At 47.7% G+C, this 16,586-nt stretch overlaps 6 protein-coding genes across 6 annotated transcripts; 3 read left to right on the top strand and 3 right to left on the bottom strand.

Moving 5' to 3' along the window:
* Positions 1-51: 51 nt before the first annotated feature.
* Positions 52-596, top strand: Triagg1_9965 (uncharacterized protein; the record flags this gene model as incomplete). The annotated part of the gene is made up of 2 exons (XM_062904980.1): positions 52-240; positions 306-596. 2 exons carry the CDS (start codon positions 52-54, stop codon positions 594-596), a joined length of 480 nt encoding a protein of 159 aa, XP_062751073.1.
* Positions 597-757: 161 nt separating this feature from the next.
* Positions 758-2,385, bottom strand: Triagg1_9964 (transcriptional regulator family: Fungal Specific TF; the record flags this gene model as incomplete). Its single annotated transcript, XM_062904979.1, has 4 exons — positions 758-1,193; positions 1,266-1,674; positions 1,731-2,095; positions 2,150-2,385. 4 exons carry the CDS (start codon positions 2,383-2,385, stop codon positions 758-760), a joined length of 1,446 nt encoding a protein of 481 aa, XP_062751072.1.
* A 680-nt stretch (positions 2,386-3,065) lies between these two features.
* Positions 3,066-4,413, bottom strand: Triagg1_9963 (uncharacterized protein; the record flags this gene model as incomplete). The annotated part of the gene is made up of 5 exons (XM_062904978.1): positions 3,066-3,269; positions 3,339-3,440; positions 3,499-3,870; positions 3,922-4,260; positions 4,330-4,413. 5 exons carry the CDS (start codon positions 4,411-4,413, stop codon positions 3,066-3,068), a joined length of 1,101 nt encoding a protein of 366 aa, XP_062751071.1.
* Positions 4,414-8,215: 3,802 nt separating this feature from the next.
* Positions 8,216-9,089, top strand: Triagg1_9962 (uncharacterized protein; the record flags this gene model as incomplete). The annotated part of the gene is made up of 2 exons (XM_062904977.1): positions 8,216-8,535; positions 8,609-9,089. The coding sequence occupies 2 exons, from the start codon at positions 8,216-8,218 to the stop codon at positions 9,087-9,089; spliced, it is 801 nt and encodes a 266-aa protein (XP_062751070.1).
* Positions 9,090-11,497: 2,408 nt separating this feature from the next.
* On the top strand, positions 11,498-14,179 carry Triagg1_9961 (CAZyme family GH92; the record flags this gene model as incomplete). The annotated part of the gene is made up of 7 exons (XM_062904976.1): positions 11,498-11,503; positions 11,560-11,623; positions 11,683-11,733; positions 11,794-11,834; positions 11,900-12,695; positions 12,752-13,060; positions 13,131-14,179. The coding sequence occupies 7 exons, from the start codon at positions 11,498-11,500 to the stop codon at positions 14,177-14,179; spliced, it is 2,316 nt and encodes a 771-aa protein (XP_062751069.1).
* Positions 14,180-15,223: 1,044 nt separating this feature from the next.
* On the bottom strand, positions 15,224-16,306 carry Triagg1_9960 (uncharacterized protein; the record flags this gene model as incomplete). The annotated part of the gene is made up of 1 exon (XM_062904975.1): positions 15,224-16,306. The coding sequence occupies one exon, from the start codon at positions 16,304-16,306 to the stop codon at positions 15,224-15,226; it is 1,083 nt and encodes a 360-aa protein (XP_062751068.1).
* Between the last annotated feature and the right edge of the window lie 280 nt (positions 16,307-16,586).

The raw sequence follows: 16,586 nt of genomic DNA, 5'->3' as shown, positions 1-16,586 counted from the left end.
CAAAGTATCTGGAGTAACGTGAACAGTCAATTACAACAATAGCAAGGCAAGATGAATGGTCTCTCTGTACCAGAGCTGAACCGCCAAGTTGTTACGCGGTATTTCCAGGAGTTCTGGACCAATGGGAACCCAGACATCGTCGACGAACTTTGCGCCGACAATGTAACGGTTTTCTATCCCATGCATGGACGACTGCTGGGCAAAGCCTCTACTAAGGAGTGCTTAGCCAAGTTTAAGCAAGTTAGTCTGCACATAACCACCTATGTCGGGCGACCTGTCTTGCTAACAATAAATGGCTTAATTAGGCGTTTCCAGACATATCATTTAGACTGCTGTCTCCTTTCCCCTTGATTGCCGAGGAAAACTACGTGGTTGCGCGCTGGTTTGGTGGTGGTAAGCATACCGGACCGGCGTTTTACGATCTTCCTGTCGGAAGTCTGCCCGAGCCTAATACCGGCAAAGAAATGAGATTTTCCGGCACAACAATCTATAAGCTAGAGAATGGCAAGATTTTGGAGGAGACGGGAGAAGAGTCTGGTCTTGTGGCAATGCAGCAATTAGGCTTCATTAAACTGAATGATGGTTTTGCTCCATGAGCTCAGTGTAGCTATATACCCTCCTTCACCTATGCCTGGAGAAAATGCTACATATGCGAAACAAAACACAATCCACTTCTATGCGATGTGGACATGTAGCTCGTCGAATAGTTAATAGACGATATGATATCACTAAATTTACAAAAATCGCCTGCTCCCCATCAAATTAATCCCGCTAATAGCTCATTCACCCTGTCGTGTCCAATGCGCTGCAGTAGTTCTGCAAGTCTAGCGACGAAAAAGGCGTTGTGATCGATGCGTCGGCTCCTTGAGGCCGCAACAAAGTATACCCATGTCAAAGAGTTCTCTCCCAAGGAATATGGAGGAATCTTGCGCACAGTAATCTGAAGTTTGTCTAGCAATTTGTTGAAATCGTCGGATGACGAATCCGAATCCGAGCCGCTGCTTTCAAATGGACTGCTGGTAGTCGGTAGTGAGTATATATGGCATGCTTGTGCCACCGCGCTTTCCATCGAAGAAAAAACTTCGAATAAATCTTTCTGGTTGAGCGACAATGCTTGTCTACCGTCCGAGACTTGGCGATCTTTGCTCAAGAGCTTGTTGAACTGGTAAAGAGGACAAACGACTGCTTTCAACCTATACCATGAAATATCGTGTCAGTGGAAGCTTCATGAATTGGGTATGTATATACGATAGTCCATTACGCACAGCTGCACTTGGTCTAGCAAGAACCGGCGTGTTGCTTTTTCGGCCGGATCGGTACTAAAAGGGCAGTCTTTGCGAACCCAGAATTGGGCAAGCTTTAGTAAAGCAGGGCACTCTCTGTGGCCGCATATCATATCGTCGATCATCAGGCCCAGGATTGTAGCAAGAGGCGCAGAAGAATCTGTTTCTGGTCGTGCCGAGATTTGTCTTAGTTCAGCAAGTGCTGTTGATCTGTAGTTGAGCCTGTCGACCATGGATTTGGAGCCTTGGGTAATTTGTATATGACTGGCAGATGCTGCCAATATGGAACTTCGAACCATTTGATGCTTGAATGCAAGTGGAAGAATGTGCTTGGAATAGCCTTGGTTAGTCGACTCCGTCACGTCCAGCGTGGGAATGACATTCTCATGGACTAAACAGGCGGTTAGTGAACAACTCGACCTGATACAACACAGCATGGCGACGTACAATTTCTCAGGAGGAACTCTTCTGAAGCATCTTCAATGTTAATGTGCGGTATCATATCCATACTGGGATATATCATGGACTGTTGTTGATATGCCGGCCACTGGTACTCGTGAGTCATAAAGAGGGCCGGATCATCGATAGTTATTTCTACGCTAGAGCTTGATACCGACCAGAGGAATATACCAGGACCAAATTGTGATATGTGGTGTATGTTTAATACCGGCGTGTTACCTGAATTGACCAAGGCCACGACACACTTCTTCCAGTTGGTAGCGATTTGATTCAGGCGATCGCCCTCTGCTCGGAGACGTAGGACCTCTTGTTCAAGCGCATCCATGTAATCCTTTGTTCTCTGTCTGTGGCTTCTGTGATAGAGTTGGCGTTTTATAAAACGTTCAACAAAATGAATGCCAACTTACCTCTGTGCTCGTAAGATCTGTTGCTTCCTCCTTTTCGGCGGCTGGCCCTTTTCGGGCGCCGCGGTATTAGACACAATTCCATCATCAGGTACCAATGGAGGCAAGAATGAAAAGGTGCCCAAGATGTTTCTTTGGCGACTTTTAATGGAATTATATGAGTTTGTATTCTCCATCTTGGCAACAGCAGGCTCTGGTCTGAAGCTGTCGCTACTTGGCGTTCCTTCGTAGATGAACATCGGACAATCGGCTTATTCGTTCTTCTAGGACGAGTCATGTGATTTGGTCGGTCGCGAAAGCTTGCTATTGTCAGCTTTACTAAAGCAAGTCCTGTCTCGGCAGTTGTAGCATTCGATTGCCCTAGTGACCGGATACGAAGGGCAGCCAGAGGACGTAAGGAATATAGCCAGACAAATTGTATATTGCAGAAGCTGTTTTGATATGATGGTCAGGGTTTTGTATTCACTATAGACTATGTGAATGACACAACTACTACTTGCACAACTGACTCAGGGATCCAGACAAGCTTATACCAGGATCTGGGCCACACTGTGCTAATTCACAGCAGTTCAAATGACAAATGCGTATTGCCTAAACAAGCGCCCTGCTATGACAGCATTAGACGCAAAACATTCCGGCTGCAGATCCGGATGGTGGATGGCTGCTTTAATCAGCTCCAGGAGGATATGGCGTAGTCGGTAGCTTATGTGGGATTTGGAATCGAGACACTTTGCAGTTTACGCCCAGTCCTAGCGCATAGTAGCATTTCACGAGCACTTCTGCCTAAAAGAGCCGAACGATACGAAGCAAGAGGAGATTTCGTTTCTCCATGGAGACTCAGCAATGCGTTGAACATTCTTCCTATACGCTATGTCTAGTCGTATACTGGCCAATCGGCTCAAGTCTACCCTTTTATCTGTTACCACACCGACTCGAGTCCATTCACGCCCGATGGCTTATCCGCCTGTGTTGTTAGTCGGACTCCATGGCGGAGTCCTTCCTGGGGGTTGTGAATGTCAAAGTCAGAGATGGCAGTGTGGGCTGTGACGCGGTTATCCCACAGCGCAACCGTACCCTCTTCCCACTTGACACGAACCTGGAAGTCCTGTCCAAGGGCGATGTGCTGTGATTGAAGGAAGATAGTCAGCGACGTGAACACAATGTGTCGGCAAATTATGTATCCGATGCTTACGTTGAACAGGAGCTGCAAAAGAGCATCCGACTCCTCATGCTGGAGGCCAATAATGCGCTTGGTGAAGCCCTTGTTAACAAACAGAGCCTTTTCACCCGTCACCTTGAAACCCATAATTAGCACCACACATTCATGCCTCAGTCTATTACACACGACTTACTGGGTGAACCCTCACGATGGGGTGCTCCGACTTCACCGGCTCTCGGCGGACATACTTTCCATCACGACGGGCGTTCTCTGCCTGGTTGAAACCGCTGTGTTCAGCACGCAGGCCCTCAAGAAGAGTCTTGATTGGCTGCGACAAGCGAGCGTATGCTGCGGTTTGTGATGCCCATGCGGTATCGCCACCAGTTGGAGGGACGGAAAGGAGGGTGAGAATGGTGATGCCGGGTGGCTGATGTTCGTATGAAACATCGGAGTGATACCCGGTAGTTGTCAGTCTTTCCCTTCGCTGTCGTGCCCGATATTCGTTGTCGGGACCAAGGTAGATGTTGTGATACTCGAGATGGTCCTTGACATGAGCTCCAACGGGCTGAGAATTCGGTCAGTATTTGCGTTGTCACGTCCACATGAAGCTACTGACATGAACGTGTAGTGGTCCGAAATATCTCGCAAAATCTTTCTGTTTCTCTGGCCCAATATCCTTGAAGTCTTGTCCGCGGAAGATGACTACACCCCTCTCCGCGATCAGAAGCGCAAGTTCATTCTTCTGCGTGTCATTCAATTGGGACAACTGAAGGCCTCTAATCTCGGTACCGATAACTGGTGTGATTTTGGCCACCTTGAGATCAGCATTGGCACTGGACAACAGAGCAGACTTGGCTTTGTCCGCTGCAAGTCCCCGATCCGTGAACTCGAATGGCTGAATCGGGTCAAAGTGAGTCTCTTCGTCGTAGACGGGGAGATACTCATGGTATCGATACTGTGGACAAAAGAGTCAAAATGTGTGTTTCTAGTGAAGGCACGTGATGATATTCGGTATATCGCTTACCTTTTGGTGGATCGCATCATCATATGCGAGCGTGAGCTTCCCAACAGCAGTGCCTGACTGCGTCACTGTCTTTGTTGCTGACATCTTGAATTAGAGCTGAATTTACCAAGGTACAAGTTGACTAAAGTACGATAGACGTATGTCGTGTTATAGCGACGCTCCAAACATCCGACATCATCGAACGAGCAATGTCGCCCATTATATAGGCCCGACAGAGACGTGATATGAGCGTCTTCCGGTCTCCCACGTTCGGAACATCGGCACCTTACGTCAAGATTTCTCCCGATGGCGGCATGTCAAGTCTTGATCGTGATCGATATCCAATATGGTGAACTGCGGGGTTGTCAAGTGTGGAAGGTAAGGCAAAGCTTGCAACATGCGTATCGTATGCGATAATCACGCCTTACGCCTACCAAAGATGGCAATCGTGGGGGGTTTGAGCTGTCAACCCCGGATCCTGATAACACTCTAAGTGGGTTTTGCTTGAGCATCTTATTAAAAAGACGTATATTACTGGCTTTATCAAGTACCGAATGCTTGCGATAGCATGGACTATCAGTGGTGTTGCAGGAAGATGAATATCGGCTAAAGCTGATTCGTGAGTCGTGATTTAGACCAAGATGACGACAGCGGGATGCTTCACGGAGAGCACCCAAACCAATTGGCCGGGTGCTTACTAATGGATGATACAATTAAAAAACGATATTGCATGCGAATGGTCAATAGTCCTATGCGATATTTATCCCGGTTGCCATTTCCGACATAAAAGAAAGCTGCTACGGGAGCCTATGGTTTACTCTGTGCCAGCGAGACGAGACGAGACGTTCATCTTACTATTCAAGCAAGCAAGAATGAAACACATGCGGAAATTATTTGCCCCGGAGTCAAATTCAAGCTTCCGGGCTCATAATGTCGAACGGTAGTGTGTTATTTCTCACGATTAAAGTACTGCCCGCAGCTGGAGAACTCATTCATGGTGGTGACGATATCTGACAGGGGTCCCCAAACACACCATCCGTTCCTTTGCATTCTTTCCATTCCATTCCTTTCGTCAATTTCTTTCAGAGAATTTAAGATTACTATGTTTAAATAAAATCTCATTTAAATGGCTTTTCTCGTCGTCTATCTCAAGCCTTCTAGCGAATCTATAATAGTTGACTTTATAAGTTTCATTTTCGACTGATCTCGTGCTTGAGGGGTTTATGTTCTCGGAAGGGAACTTGTTGCCATGTAACAGTATTCCATACATCTAATCGTCAATGAGATCTACCTTTAATACTAATAGAAGATACGAGGCTGAAGCGTATAACAGTATACCTAAGCAAAACAGATATCAGCATAGCCTGAATGTGTCAGCACACAACAATAACATCAAGAAAATATTTCTCAAGATTGATTCGAGGAGTATGAAGCCAGTATTGTAGAAATCTTGACTCTGAAATAAAATGCGGCAAGCTGAGCCAAACATGCTGAGTAGCTCGCCAATAATTTATAACACTATACACAACGGTGTGAAATAAACGTCAGTTTTTCTACCAATAGCTAGAGGAATCATTTTGTCAAAGTGTCCTTATTCAAAGGGAAACCAATGGCCTTGGTTGTCTACGTGATATCATTGATCTATACTATTCGTATATTGAAGATACACATTGACAGTTTCAACGTATAAATCTTCCTCGATATTTTGAACCATATATCTGCATTGGGGGTCATTTCTATGGAACAACTTACCAGATTTCAAAGTCTATCGAGAGTTACTTTAGTCAAAGCCTCAGGAGTAGGAGATGTAAAGCTCTGTTATTATCAGAAGTCCGGTCACAGGGAAGATTGGAGAAGCCAAGGAGGTAGAAGTGTTGAATTCCCACTGCTTTCTCATAGTTGGGTAGCAGATAATGACTATATTTATCTCTTATCCTTTATACAAGGGAATTTCCCTCTATTCTATATTCCTTTCAACAGCTACAGTGGTTTAGTTCAAAATTAACAGCTCTCTTTCAGCCTTCTCCCAGCGAGGGCTGTGATAGGTCTATGGCATGTATTTTGATGTTTTTCACAATATCTTCATTACGACCGTCCGTTTTCTTTAGTGTTTCTTCTCATTTTTCGTGTTGTAATAATTGAACCAAAGTTGCGAAATGGCGGCACGGTATAAGAGTTGTAGTAATCGTCAAACTTTTGTTTTAGTAAGGTGTATTCGTATTGTGTCTACCAATTCCCTTTCTGAGGGTAGATGTTGGAGAGTATTTCACATCATTATGCTAACAATTGAAGACCATGAAAGTCTGCATATCACCATCTGATATTTCTGCGCACATTCTTGGCATCATTGGCGCTTTCCTCGGAAGTAAACAACGTAGATCTTCACTTCCCGAGCGTTACCTCTCATCTCTGTAAATGTAACTAGCTGTCAGCGCCTCCAGCAAACTATTCCCCATTACCATTTATTTCTTCTTTGATATAAACACCATCCTCTCTGTTCAACATAACTTGGTTGCTTTGCTCTCTTGATCCCATAAAATGCGTAAATGTGCATGATGCACAGCGACATGACAGCTGATTTGATGCACTATAGCGTCATGGTCAAACTCACTGCCAGCAAGATCAATAGTAAAAATAAAGAAAGCCATCTGAGACACAATACCAAACCATAGGGTTATAATCAATTGGCCAGCAACCCAGTCCAGTGTCCTAGCCAGCAGGAATAAAGGGAAATGGCCCTTTTTATTGCAAAGCGGTGCCTGCCGCTGATGCGCGAGGGCCCGAGTTTTGACATTGAACATTTCGTTTGGAAGATACGCTGACATTTGCTTTACAATGACCAACAACGGCCATTTACGCGGCTCTTCTTGTAAAGCTTCCTTGCTGAAACGGGTCGGGCGAATGAGTGGCTTTTTGCAAATCTTACCCATTTCGATGCAAGTCAAGTGCTGGGTGAGACTAGCAAATGATCGGCAACGGCAACGTCCGAAGACAAAGCTTTCAACCCAATTTGACGGGATTTGAGAAAAGAAATGGCGGTTATGATGATTCGTGATAACACAAATACATCACAAAGCAAATAATCATCATTTTCAATGCTGATTCACTTGCTGGTAAGCAGCCCAAGTTCTCGGCAATCCGTCCAAGGTGAGGGACATGTTGGGAGCCAAGCCCGAGAAATGTGGGAATACGGATCCGGGAGGTGGGGTAATGGAGTTAACCGCGGATTGAAGAGATGATGACGTTGTTGGTGGTGACATGCATCATGAGTATCTGGGAATAGCGGGCAATTAGAAGCCTTTGGATTGTCCGGACAAGCGGTTGATCAACGAGGCCAGAAGAGACGGTGATGGTAAAGCAGATTCGTCTGAATAGACACAAACTCATGTTGGTGTGCTGCTTAACCTTAACCACAGCTAGGACAACACTTCAAAGAGTTAGTCTTGCTATGTTGTATGTATCCAGCTCAAGGGACGCGGGTATCGAACGAGAGGAAGCTCCCGTTCTCCGCATGAACCATGACATCACACCCTCTTCATCCCGCAGCCTATCCGGCCATCTCCTGATTGCCTGGTGAAGCCACTCCTGATGCTATCCAGTCATTCTCTGCATCCGGGCGTCCTGAGTAGGAGACTCGTACCCACACGGGCAACGCCACTGGTGCTTCCACGAATCCCAAGGCGTGCCTTGCTGAGGGACCGAGATGAGGAGAAGGAAAACTCAATCATTGCGCATGCAACCGGTTATCGTTTCACAGTCCAACGTTCCACTTGTATCCCGAACTCGTATAAATAAAGTAAGGGTATCCCGTCAGCAGCCGCTCCCTCTTGATCCCGTCTCACCATCCACCAACCATTGAGATCTATCGGCCACCCAACATACAGCACATCACCAAGTACTGCCCATCATGCCTCAGACTATCCCCACAGCCAGTCGCCTCACCGACCTCTTCAGCTTGAAGGGCAAGGTCGTTGTCGTCACCGGAGCTTCCGGACCCCGAGGCATGGGAATTGAAGCTGCGCGCGGTTGCGCCGAGATGGGCGCCGACCTCGCCATCACTTATTCGTCCCGCAAAGAGGGCGCAGAGAAAAACGCTGCCGAGCTGGAGAAGGAATACGGCGTCAAGGTCAAGGTGTACAAGATCAATGTGAGCGAGTACACCGACGTTGAACGCTTCGTCAACCAAGTGGTCTCCGATTTTGGCAAGATTGATGCCTTCATTGCCAAGTACATTTCCCTTTATTGTCCCCAATGAATATGATCCATCATTTGCTGACATTTCCTCTTTCCCACTTGCCAGCGCCGGTGCAACAGCCAACAGCGGAGTTGTCGATGGCAGTTCTAGCGATTGGGATCATGTTATCCAGATCGATCTGAGCGGCACTGCGTACTGCGCAAAGGCCGTCGGCGCTCACTTCAAGAAGCAGGGTCGCGGATCCTTTGTCATCACAGCTTCAATGTCTGGTCACGTCGCAAACTTCCCTCAGGAACAGACCTCATACAACGTTGCCAAGGCAGGCTGCATACATCTGGCGCGCTCTCTGGCCAACGAATGGCGCGATTTCGCCCGAGTCAACAGCATCTCGCCTGGCTATATCGACACCGGCCTGTCCGACTTTATCGACCCCAAGACGCAAGAACTGTGGAGGAGCATGATCCCAATGGGACGCAATGGCGATGCTAAAGAACTAAAGGGCGCGTATGTCTATCTCGTCAGCGATGCTAGTTCATATACGACCGGAGCCGACATTGTAATTGATGGAGGATACACTACCCGATAGAGAATCATTCTCCTTTTCCTCTGTTGTTCTAAAATTCTCTGTACTATAATTAAAACCTTGTGTCGTACCAACAGAGATGAGACTTTGATGATTAAGTGCTTTCCACCCTCCCTGTGTGCAATTTGCCTACCCGTATGAGACAAAAGCGTTGAGTCTCGCTGTTGAGACTATCTCCCTGCATTTCTTGGGGCGTACCTTTTCCCCCTCCACCCTTTGGGCCTCTTGCTCTCGTGTCAGGGCGACGTACCAATCGAGGCTCTGTGACGAATCGTGGTAGCTGCATCTTGCTTCTATACTAGACTATATTGCAAGTATGACCTGATGCCGGGGGTGATGCCGGGGTTTGGCATTTAGCCGTCGCTGAAGTGCCGCGGGCAAATTGTCACGGCACTCATAGCTTTACAGGGTTTAGAAGCACATGGGATGAGGCAACACATAAGCAAAGACAGGCAGAAACAGGATGCTGCAGGATGAAATGGATACCATCATCTCATGTCTTAGCTGCATTAGACAAGTCCAGCTCCAGACTCCGAAAACTCCGGCCTATTTCTCTTTCGCCCTCCTCACCAAAAATCCCCCTTGCTGCTGCGCAATTTCTCGTCGCTTCTTCCCCGCGATCTGGGCCGTCGTTCCCCCACCAATGGATCTAATTCCCAACATGGGCCACTGACAGAAGTACCCGACAGTAGTGCGATCGCCTGTTCGGCTTCGTTGTGGCGTCGGTTCATCGGAATTTAGGACAAGTGCCGCTTAGTTCTTTGATGGTTGTTGGCCAGATGATTCTGGTACAAATACAACTCATGAGGGAGACGGTGAAAATTTCGTGAGAGAGGACCAGCATTGCTACATTTACACACAGGAACAAAAGGGCCTTGAAAGATGGAGAAATATGTTTGACGCCGATCAGCTATAAAGAAATAACCATGTCCGTTAAATTTATGCATACTACACCTCATACTAGGGCAATGCTTTCAAGCTTCTTGAATAGCCTATATGGGCATTTGCCGTCCCTTTCCAGTTCCTCCTTCTTCCACAATCCGTTTTTCTTTCCCTAAATAGCCCTCCCAAGTGCTCTTTCTCTCGAACTCCGACGGCTTGAACTGTATCATGTATGTCGCAACTGCAGATCTTGCCGGCGGAATTAAAAATTATTCGCGTGTGCTCTACAAAGTACAGAAAAATACTTTACCCTGAAGAACCCACTGGCCCCTTGTACCCAGGGCGCATTTGGAGGAGCTTCCCTCGCCAACACACCGTCCACCTACCTAAATGATCAAAGACACCAATGTCTGGGGCGTGATGGCATGACCATCAGGTAGCATTGTATGCAGGTAGATGCGGATAGCCTTCCATCTCTCCATCCTAAGGGCCACGGAAATCACGACGGGGCCATCGGATAACATAGCCATTGGCCTAGGCCGACACGATCACCTTCCGTTCATTATGAGTACAACTACAGTATGCATATCGTATGAGCATCACGATCCACAAATGAGGGGGAGTTGCCTCCATGTAACCATCATCAAGCTGCGGTGCCAACAATTAGCAAATTTTAGACAGGGGTTCATCTCTGTGGGTCTGGAACATTGGCCACTCATATTAAACGTTGCTGAAGGATGATATCAGAGACCTCAAACTTTCATGTCAGCCGGCTTTACCCTTGCGACGGACATCTCCGCCAGCCTCATCATGGTTACTGAGCAATAGTACTAGAATACTTCCCTGGAAGAACAACAGTTTGATGGAAGGAATACCGACGGCTATTTGAAGCGACTTCACTTTGTCCAATCATGGCGATGACGGAATCACCAGGAACCAACAACCTTGATCGCCAGTTATTTGAGGTGACATGGTGTCTTGAACCTGCAGCAGGCGTTTCCACTTCAAGAAATGATCACTGACAGAGTGGTATTACCCGGAGCTTCCCCCGCCATCTCTGAGCTTTGTGAGTCCATGAGGTTGCGGGGGAATGGATAGTAATCTGAGCCGAATGCTCCTCTGCGAGATCGCTGTCTTAGAATTGTCCAACCAAGCGAGGATGGCCACGAGACGCCCAACAAAGGAGGTCGGATAGTACTACATAAATACCGGTCCCCGCAACATGATTCACCAATGGTACTCACAGGGCGAGCTTCTTCACGTGGAATCTTCCGAGGTGGTACGAGGGCTACCTGCTTCCTCCCCAAGACCCTACAGTCGCGGCTTCTTCTTGTGTTAGTGTTCTGCTTCCTCCCACGAGTAGAAAAACATACTCACCAGATAGTTGGCGCTTCGACATCTCAACAGCAGCATGCATATTCAACAATTGGTGGCCTATTGGCCACTGTTGCTTGGATTGAGCCAAGCAGCGGATCAACACTCGTCATTTGATGTCCTAGACTACATCGACCCATTAATCGGCACCGCTAATGGAGGTACGAGATTGTTTTTCGAGATAACCAGAGGCTAGGACTAATCAATTGCACTCTAGGCCATGTTTTTCCTGGCGCAAGTCTTCCATGTTAGTATCCATCTATACACATCCTGTCCTCCCGGTGCGTATCAAATACTAATCTCGATGGGCAAAACAAAGATGGTATGGCAAAGAGTGTAGCAGATGGCAATAAGGAGATTCAAGGAGGCTATGCATCAAACGATGGCCAGAGTATGCGATCCCATATTATCATCCTGGTAAGAGAATGCGAGAATTGACCAAGTTCAATAGTCACTGGATTCTCTCACATGCATGACAGTGGAACAGGTGGTGTAAGTTACGTCCGAATCACTCATAGAATAGCAAATATTCATATTCTAACATCGGTGTGCTACAGGGTGCATCTTTGGGAAATTTCCCTCTATTTCCCCAGACAGGTTGTATCGATGACGATATCAATCGTTGCTACTTCCCTTCGACCCTGCGAGCGTCGGACAAGATAAACAGCTCTGTCGTGGCAAAGCCGGGCTATTTTGCCATACAGCTCAACACTTCAGTCAAGGCTGAAATGACTGTCACCAACCACACTGCGTTATACCGATTCTCGTTCCCAACTGATGGATCCCCAACCAAGCTTCCTGCCGATGGGAAGACTCCTTATAGCCCTTTGATCTTGGCCGATTTGGCAGATCTCTCTGGTTCTCGAACCGATGCAATCATCTCAGTTGATGCCCATACTGGTCGCATCTCGGGTAATGGTACCTTTAGGCCCTCATTCGGCATCGGCAACTACAAGTCGTATTTCTGCGCTGACTTCCGTGGTGCCAAACTCCGTAACACCGGAATCTTTATCAACAACCGGGCCAGCAGCGACCGCAAGAGCTTCCGTACTTATGACGATGGCCAAAACCCAATTCTCCCAGCTGGTGCTTGGGTTCAGTTCCACCCTCCAGCAAACAACCCGATTCTGGTTCGAGTTGGACTCTCGTTCATCAGCACTGATCAGGCCTGCCACAATGCTGAGAAGGAAATTCCCAACTTCAACTTTGAGTCTGTTAGATCAGATGCTGAGGATGCATGGCGCAAGAAGCTCAGCGTCATTAAGGTCGACAACACGGGCGTAAGCGACTCGCTTCAGAGAACTTTCTGGAGTGGCATCTATCGCACGCTTCTTTCACCTCAAGACTATACTGGTAAGAGAATTGAGATACCAAATAAGTTATAGAATCATCTCTCATCGTGATTTTAGGAGAAAATCCCCTCTGGAAGAGCAACGAACCCTACTTTGACTCATTCTACTGCATCTGGGATAGCTTCCGAAGCACACATCCGCTTCTTACTCTAGTTGATCCTCATGCTCAAGCTTTGATGATTCGCAGTCTCATTGATGTATATCGCCATGAAGGCAAGCTACCAGATTGTCGCATGTCGCTGTGCAAGGGCTTTACCCAGGGTGGCAGCAATGCCGATAATTTGTTGGCCGATTCGTATCTGAAGGGCTTGAAGGACGGTATTGACTGGGATACCGGCTACAAGGCAGTTGTATCTGATGCTGAAGGTAACACTTCCTTACATGGTTTCGTTTTTGAATGACTATTTACTGACATTTGTTGTTAAAAAAAAAATAGAGGAGGGTGTGATTTGGACAGTTGAAGGTCGTGGAGGCCTGCAAAGTTGGAAGACTCTTGGCTACATCCCAACTGATGACTGGGACCCCAATGGCTATGGTCTTTTCACTAGATCCATCTCAAGAACCATTGAGTACTCGTACAACGATTTTTGTATTGCTGAGATGGCCCGCGACCTTGGAAAGCACGGAGATGCGGAGAAGTATCTGAAGCGCTCCGGGAACTGGAAGAACATGTTTGATCCTGACTCGCGATCTAAGCTGAACCTGACCGGAACTCAGGACTACAGCCAGTTTACCGACAGTGGATTTACCGGTTTCTTGCAACCTCGGTACCTTAATGGCACTTTTGGCTTCCAAGAGCCAGCCATTTGCACCGACTTGTACAACTTTGAAGGCTGTTATCTCAACCCTGGCGGCCATGAGACCTACGAAGCAGGTTCTTGGCTCTACACCTTCTACGTGCCTCACGATCAGGCAACTCTAATCACGACACTGGGTGGCCCCGACCAATTTGTCCGCCGTCTCGAGTATATGCACGATACTCCTGGCTTATTCTACATTGGCGATGAGCAAGCCTATCTTCTCCTCTTCATCTTCCATTATGCCGGCCGTCCAGGTCTCTCTGCCAAGTATGCGCACAAGTATATCCCTAGTGCCTTCAACGATACCACAAGTGGCCTTCCAGGAAACGATGACTCTGGTGCTATGGGTAGCTTCACGGCCCTTACCATGTTGGGTCTCTACCCCATGAGCGGACAAGATGTCTACATCATCATTCCACCCTTCTTCCCCGAGGTCAAGTTCACCGACCCGCGTTCAGGAAAGACAGCTACCATTCGAAACATCAACTTTGATGCTTCTTATAACAATATCTACATCCAGAGCGCCAAGCTAAATGGCAAGCCTTATAACAAGGGCTGGGTGACGCATAGCTTCTTCCTCGACGGCGGAGTTCTGGAATTGACTCTTGGGCCGAAGGAGAACACAAAGTTTGGCACTGCTAAGGCGGATTTCCCGCCGAGCGCATCCACAGACTTCTGGAAATAAACAGGGGTGTAGAGGCTACCTTTTTAGTAGTAATGAATATTAAGCATGATTAGTTTGTAACAGTGGCGACGCTCTTGGTAGTACTTCGTGATTTATGCGTAATAAGTAATTATTTTCGGCAAACTTATTCTCACTCAAACGGCTAGCTGCCAATGGTAGAGGATCTCTCGTAAGTCATCAAGGCCGGCAGTCTTAAACCATCCACGGACCCATGCTTGTAGTACCATATTTCTTCCAAAATTTCCCTCCTGATTGCCCCTTACCCATTGCTTCATCCATCTCTACTTTTAGCACAGGGTTGATTCCCTTCTGCCTCATTTGCTCTTGCTTTTTGAGTGGGATTTTGTGGACCGGGTGATCTTCTGGTAGTTCTGAAAGTGGTCGATCCATGTTGCAGCAAGAAGAAGGTGTTTTCCCCCATCTTAGGCCAGACTGAGCAGCGAGCTCTCGATTTTCTTGCTCGTCTGTCTTTTCAGGCATATTTGGGACGCTTTTGTGATGAGAAGAGGACATTGCCATTATGGGGCAGAGAGTGTTCAGATCGGAGTTTCAGCAGTCCTTGAAGACCAACTTCGGGTTAGTTATTTACAAGAAGACGACAACGCACTTATCTATACAGTTGGCTAGACATCCATGATCCACGACTTATTCGCAGTCCTATGACATAATTACATCTCCGCACGAATTCCTCACTTCAGTCCAGTCCAACTTGTGGGGCGATGGAACTTTCAGCTCATGTACTATTTTGGGTGCTGACGGGCGCCAAGCCGCGATGATCGTCACTACGCCACATCTAATCGATGATATGACGGGTTTCGAGTAAGCTCTAGGGAAGGACCGCAGTGGAATGAAGTATAGGTTGCGGGATACGTGTATTGACATTGTGAATCGGCCGGAGCTTCACGATTGAGAGCGAGTCAGGTCTCTCTAGCAAAGAAGGATGCGTGTAAGTGTTTCATACATGGTATTAATGCGTCGCTAAACATGCTATCAAACTGTCAAGAGTATCTAAATGTATTTCCCAATAAACATCCGTTGAGTGGTCTATGCCTTTGCTTTCAGCAGAGTAAACTGCTCACTGAAAGGGAAATCGTGGAAACCCTTGTCTAGCTTAGGAGTAAAAAACGTCTCACGCTGGTACGGCACAAGTTCGATACCCTCCTTGAAGCGGAACGGTAGGTCTGGGTTAGATGTGTAAGGACGGCCAATGGCAACAACGACATCGTAGTCCTTGTACTCCTCATCAACGGCCTTCTTGCTTGACTCCAGCGCAAAACCTCCAGCTACGATGACGGGGCCAGCGTTGTCATACGCCTTGATGATTGGCGACAGGTCGTTGCCCTTCTCACGGGATTCGACGAAGTGGACATATGCCAGGTTGAACGGCTTCAGCTGCTCAACAAGATAGAGGTACTGGGGAACGGGGTCGTAGTCGAGATCGCCTAGGAAGTCTGCAAATGGGCTAAAGCGGATGGCGGTACGGTCTGCTCCAATGGCAGCAACAACAGCCTTGGTCACCTCAAGGGTGAAGCGAGCGCGGTTCTCAATGCTTCCACCCCATGCATCCGTTCGCTTGTTGGTAAACTGTTGGATGAACTGCTCCAGCAGGTAGCCGTTGGCGCCGTGGATCTCGACTCCGTCAAAGCCGGCGGCAATTGCATTCTTGGCAGCCTGTGTGTAGTCCTGGATGTACTCGAGAATCTCCTCCTCAGTAAGCGGGCGTGGCTTTCCACCATCCTTCTCGGCAACGTCGCTAGCAGATACCAGATCGGCACCACTCTCCTCCTTCAAAACCTCAGCCTTGGCAGATCGTCCCAGAGCCCAAAGCTGAAGATAGATGTATGAACCCTGCTCGTGGACAGCGTCGACAATATCCTTCCAGGCGTCGATCTGTTCTTGTGTGTAGATGCCGGGAACGTTCTTGTAGCCACCAGCCTTCTGAGTGATAAAGGTAGCCTCGGTGATGGCTAAAGAACCAGGGACAGCTGTCCTCTGGGCATAGTATTCCTTCACAGTAGGCAGGGGCACATGGTTATCGTCGGCCCTGAATCGGGTCATGGGTGCCATGGCAATTCGGTGGGCAAGCTCTACGCGGCCCACCTTGAGAGGAGTGAAGAGCTTAGACATGATGATGGGTTGATTGCTTTTTGCCTTTGTGATTTAGTTGATACTCAGTCGATACTGGCAAGACCAAAAAGGCCAAACCCTCATCTTCTTATTGTGCCTTATATAGTTCATAATTCCGCCGTCGATGTGTTCCTCGTATTGCGCAATAGTGCAGATTAGAAATCCAATGCTCACCACAAACCCCCACCGTTTCGGAGTGCTACGCTAGGACTTTGTTAGTCGACGGGTATATCCCGTCCTGAGTCAACCAGTGGGACAAGGTATTTTGAGTATGCCACGT

Source organism: Trichoderma aggressivum (genome assembly GCF_033847375.1).
Source record: "Trichoderma aggressivum f. europaeum strain CBS 100526 chromosome Unknown scaffold_062, whole genome shotgun sequence".
Lineage (NCBI taxonomy): Eukaryota > Fungi > Ascomycota > Sordariomycetes > Hypocreales > Hypocreaceae > Trichoderma > Trichoderma aggressivum.
Note: the sequence above shows the minus strand (reverse complement) of the source record. Positions and strands in the feature narration are given on the sequence as shown.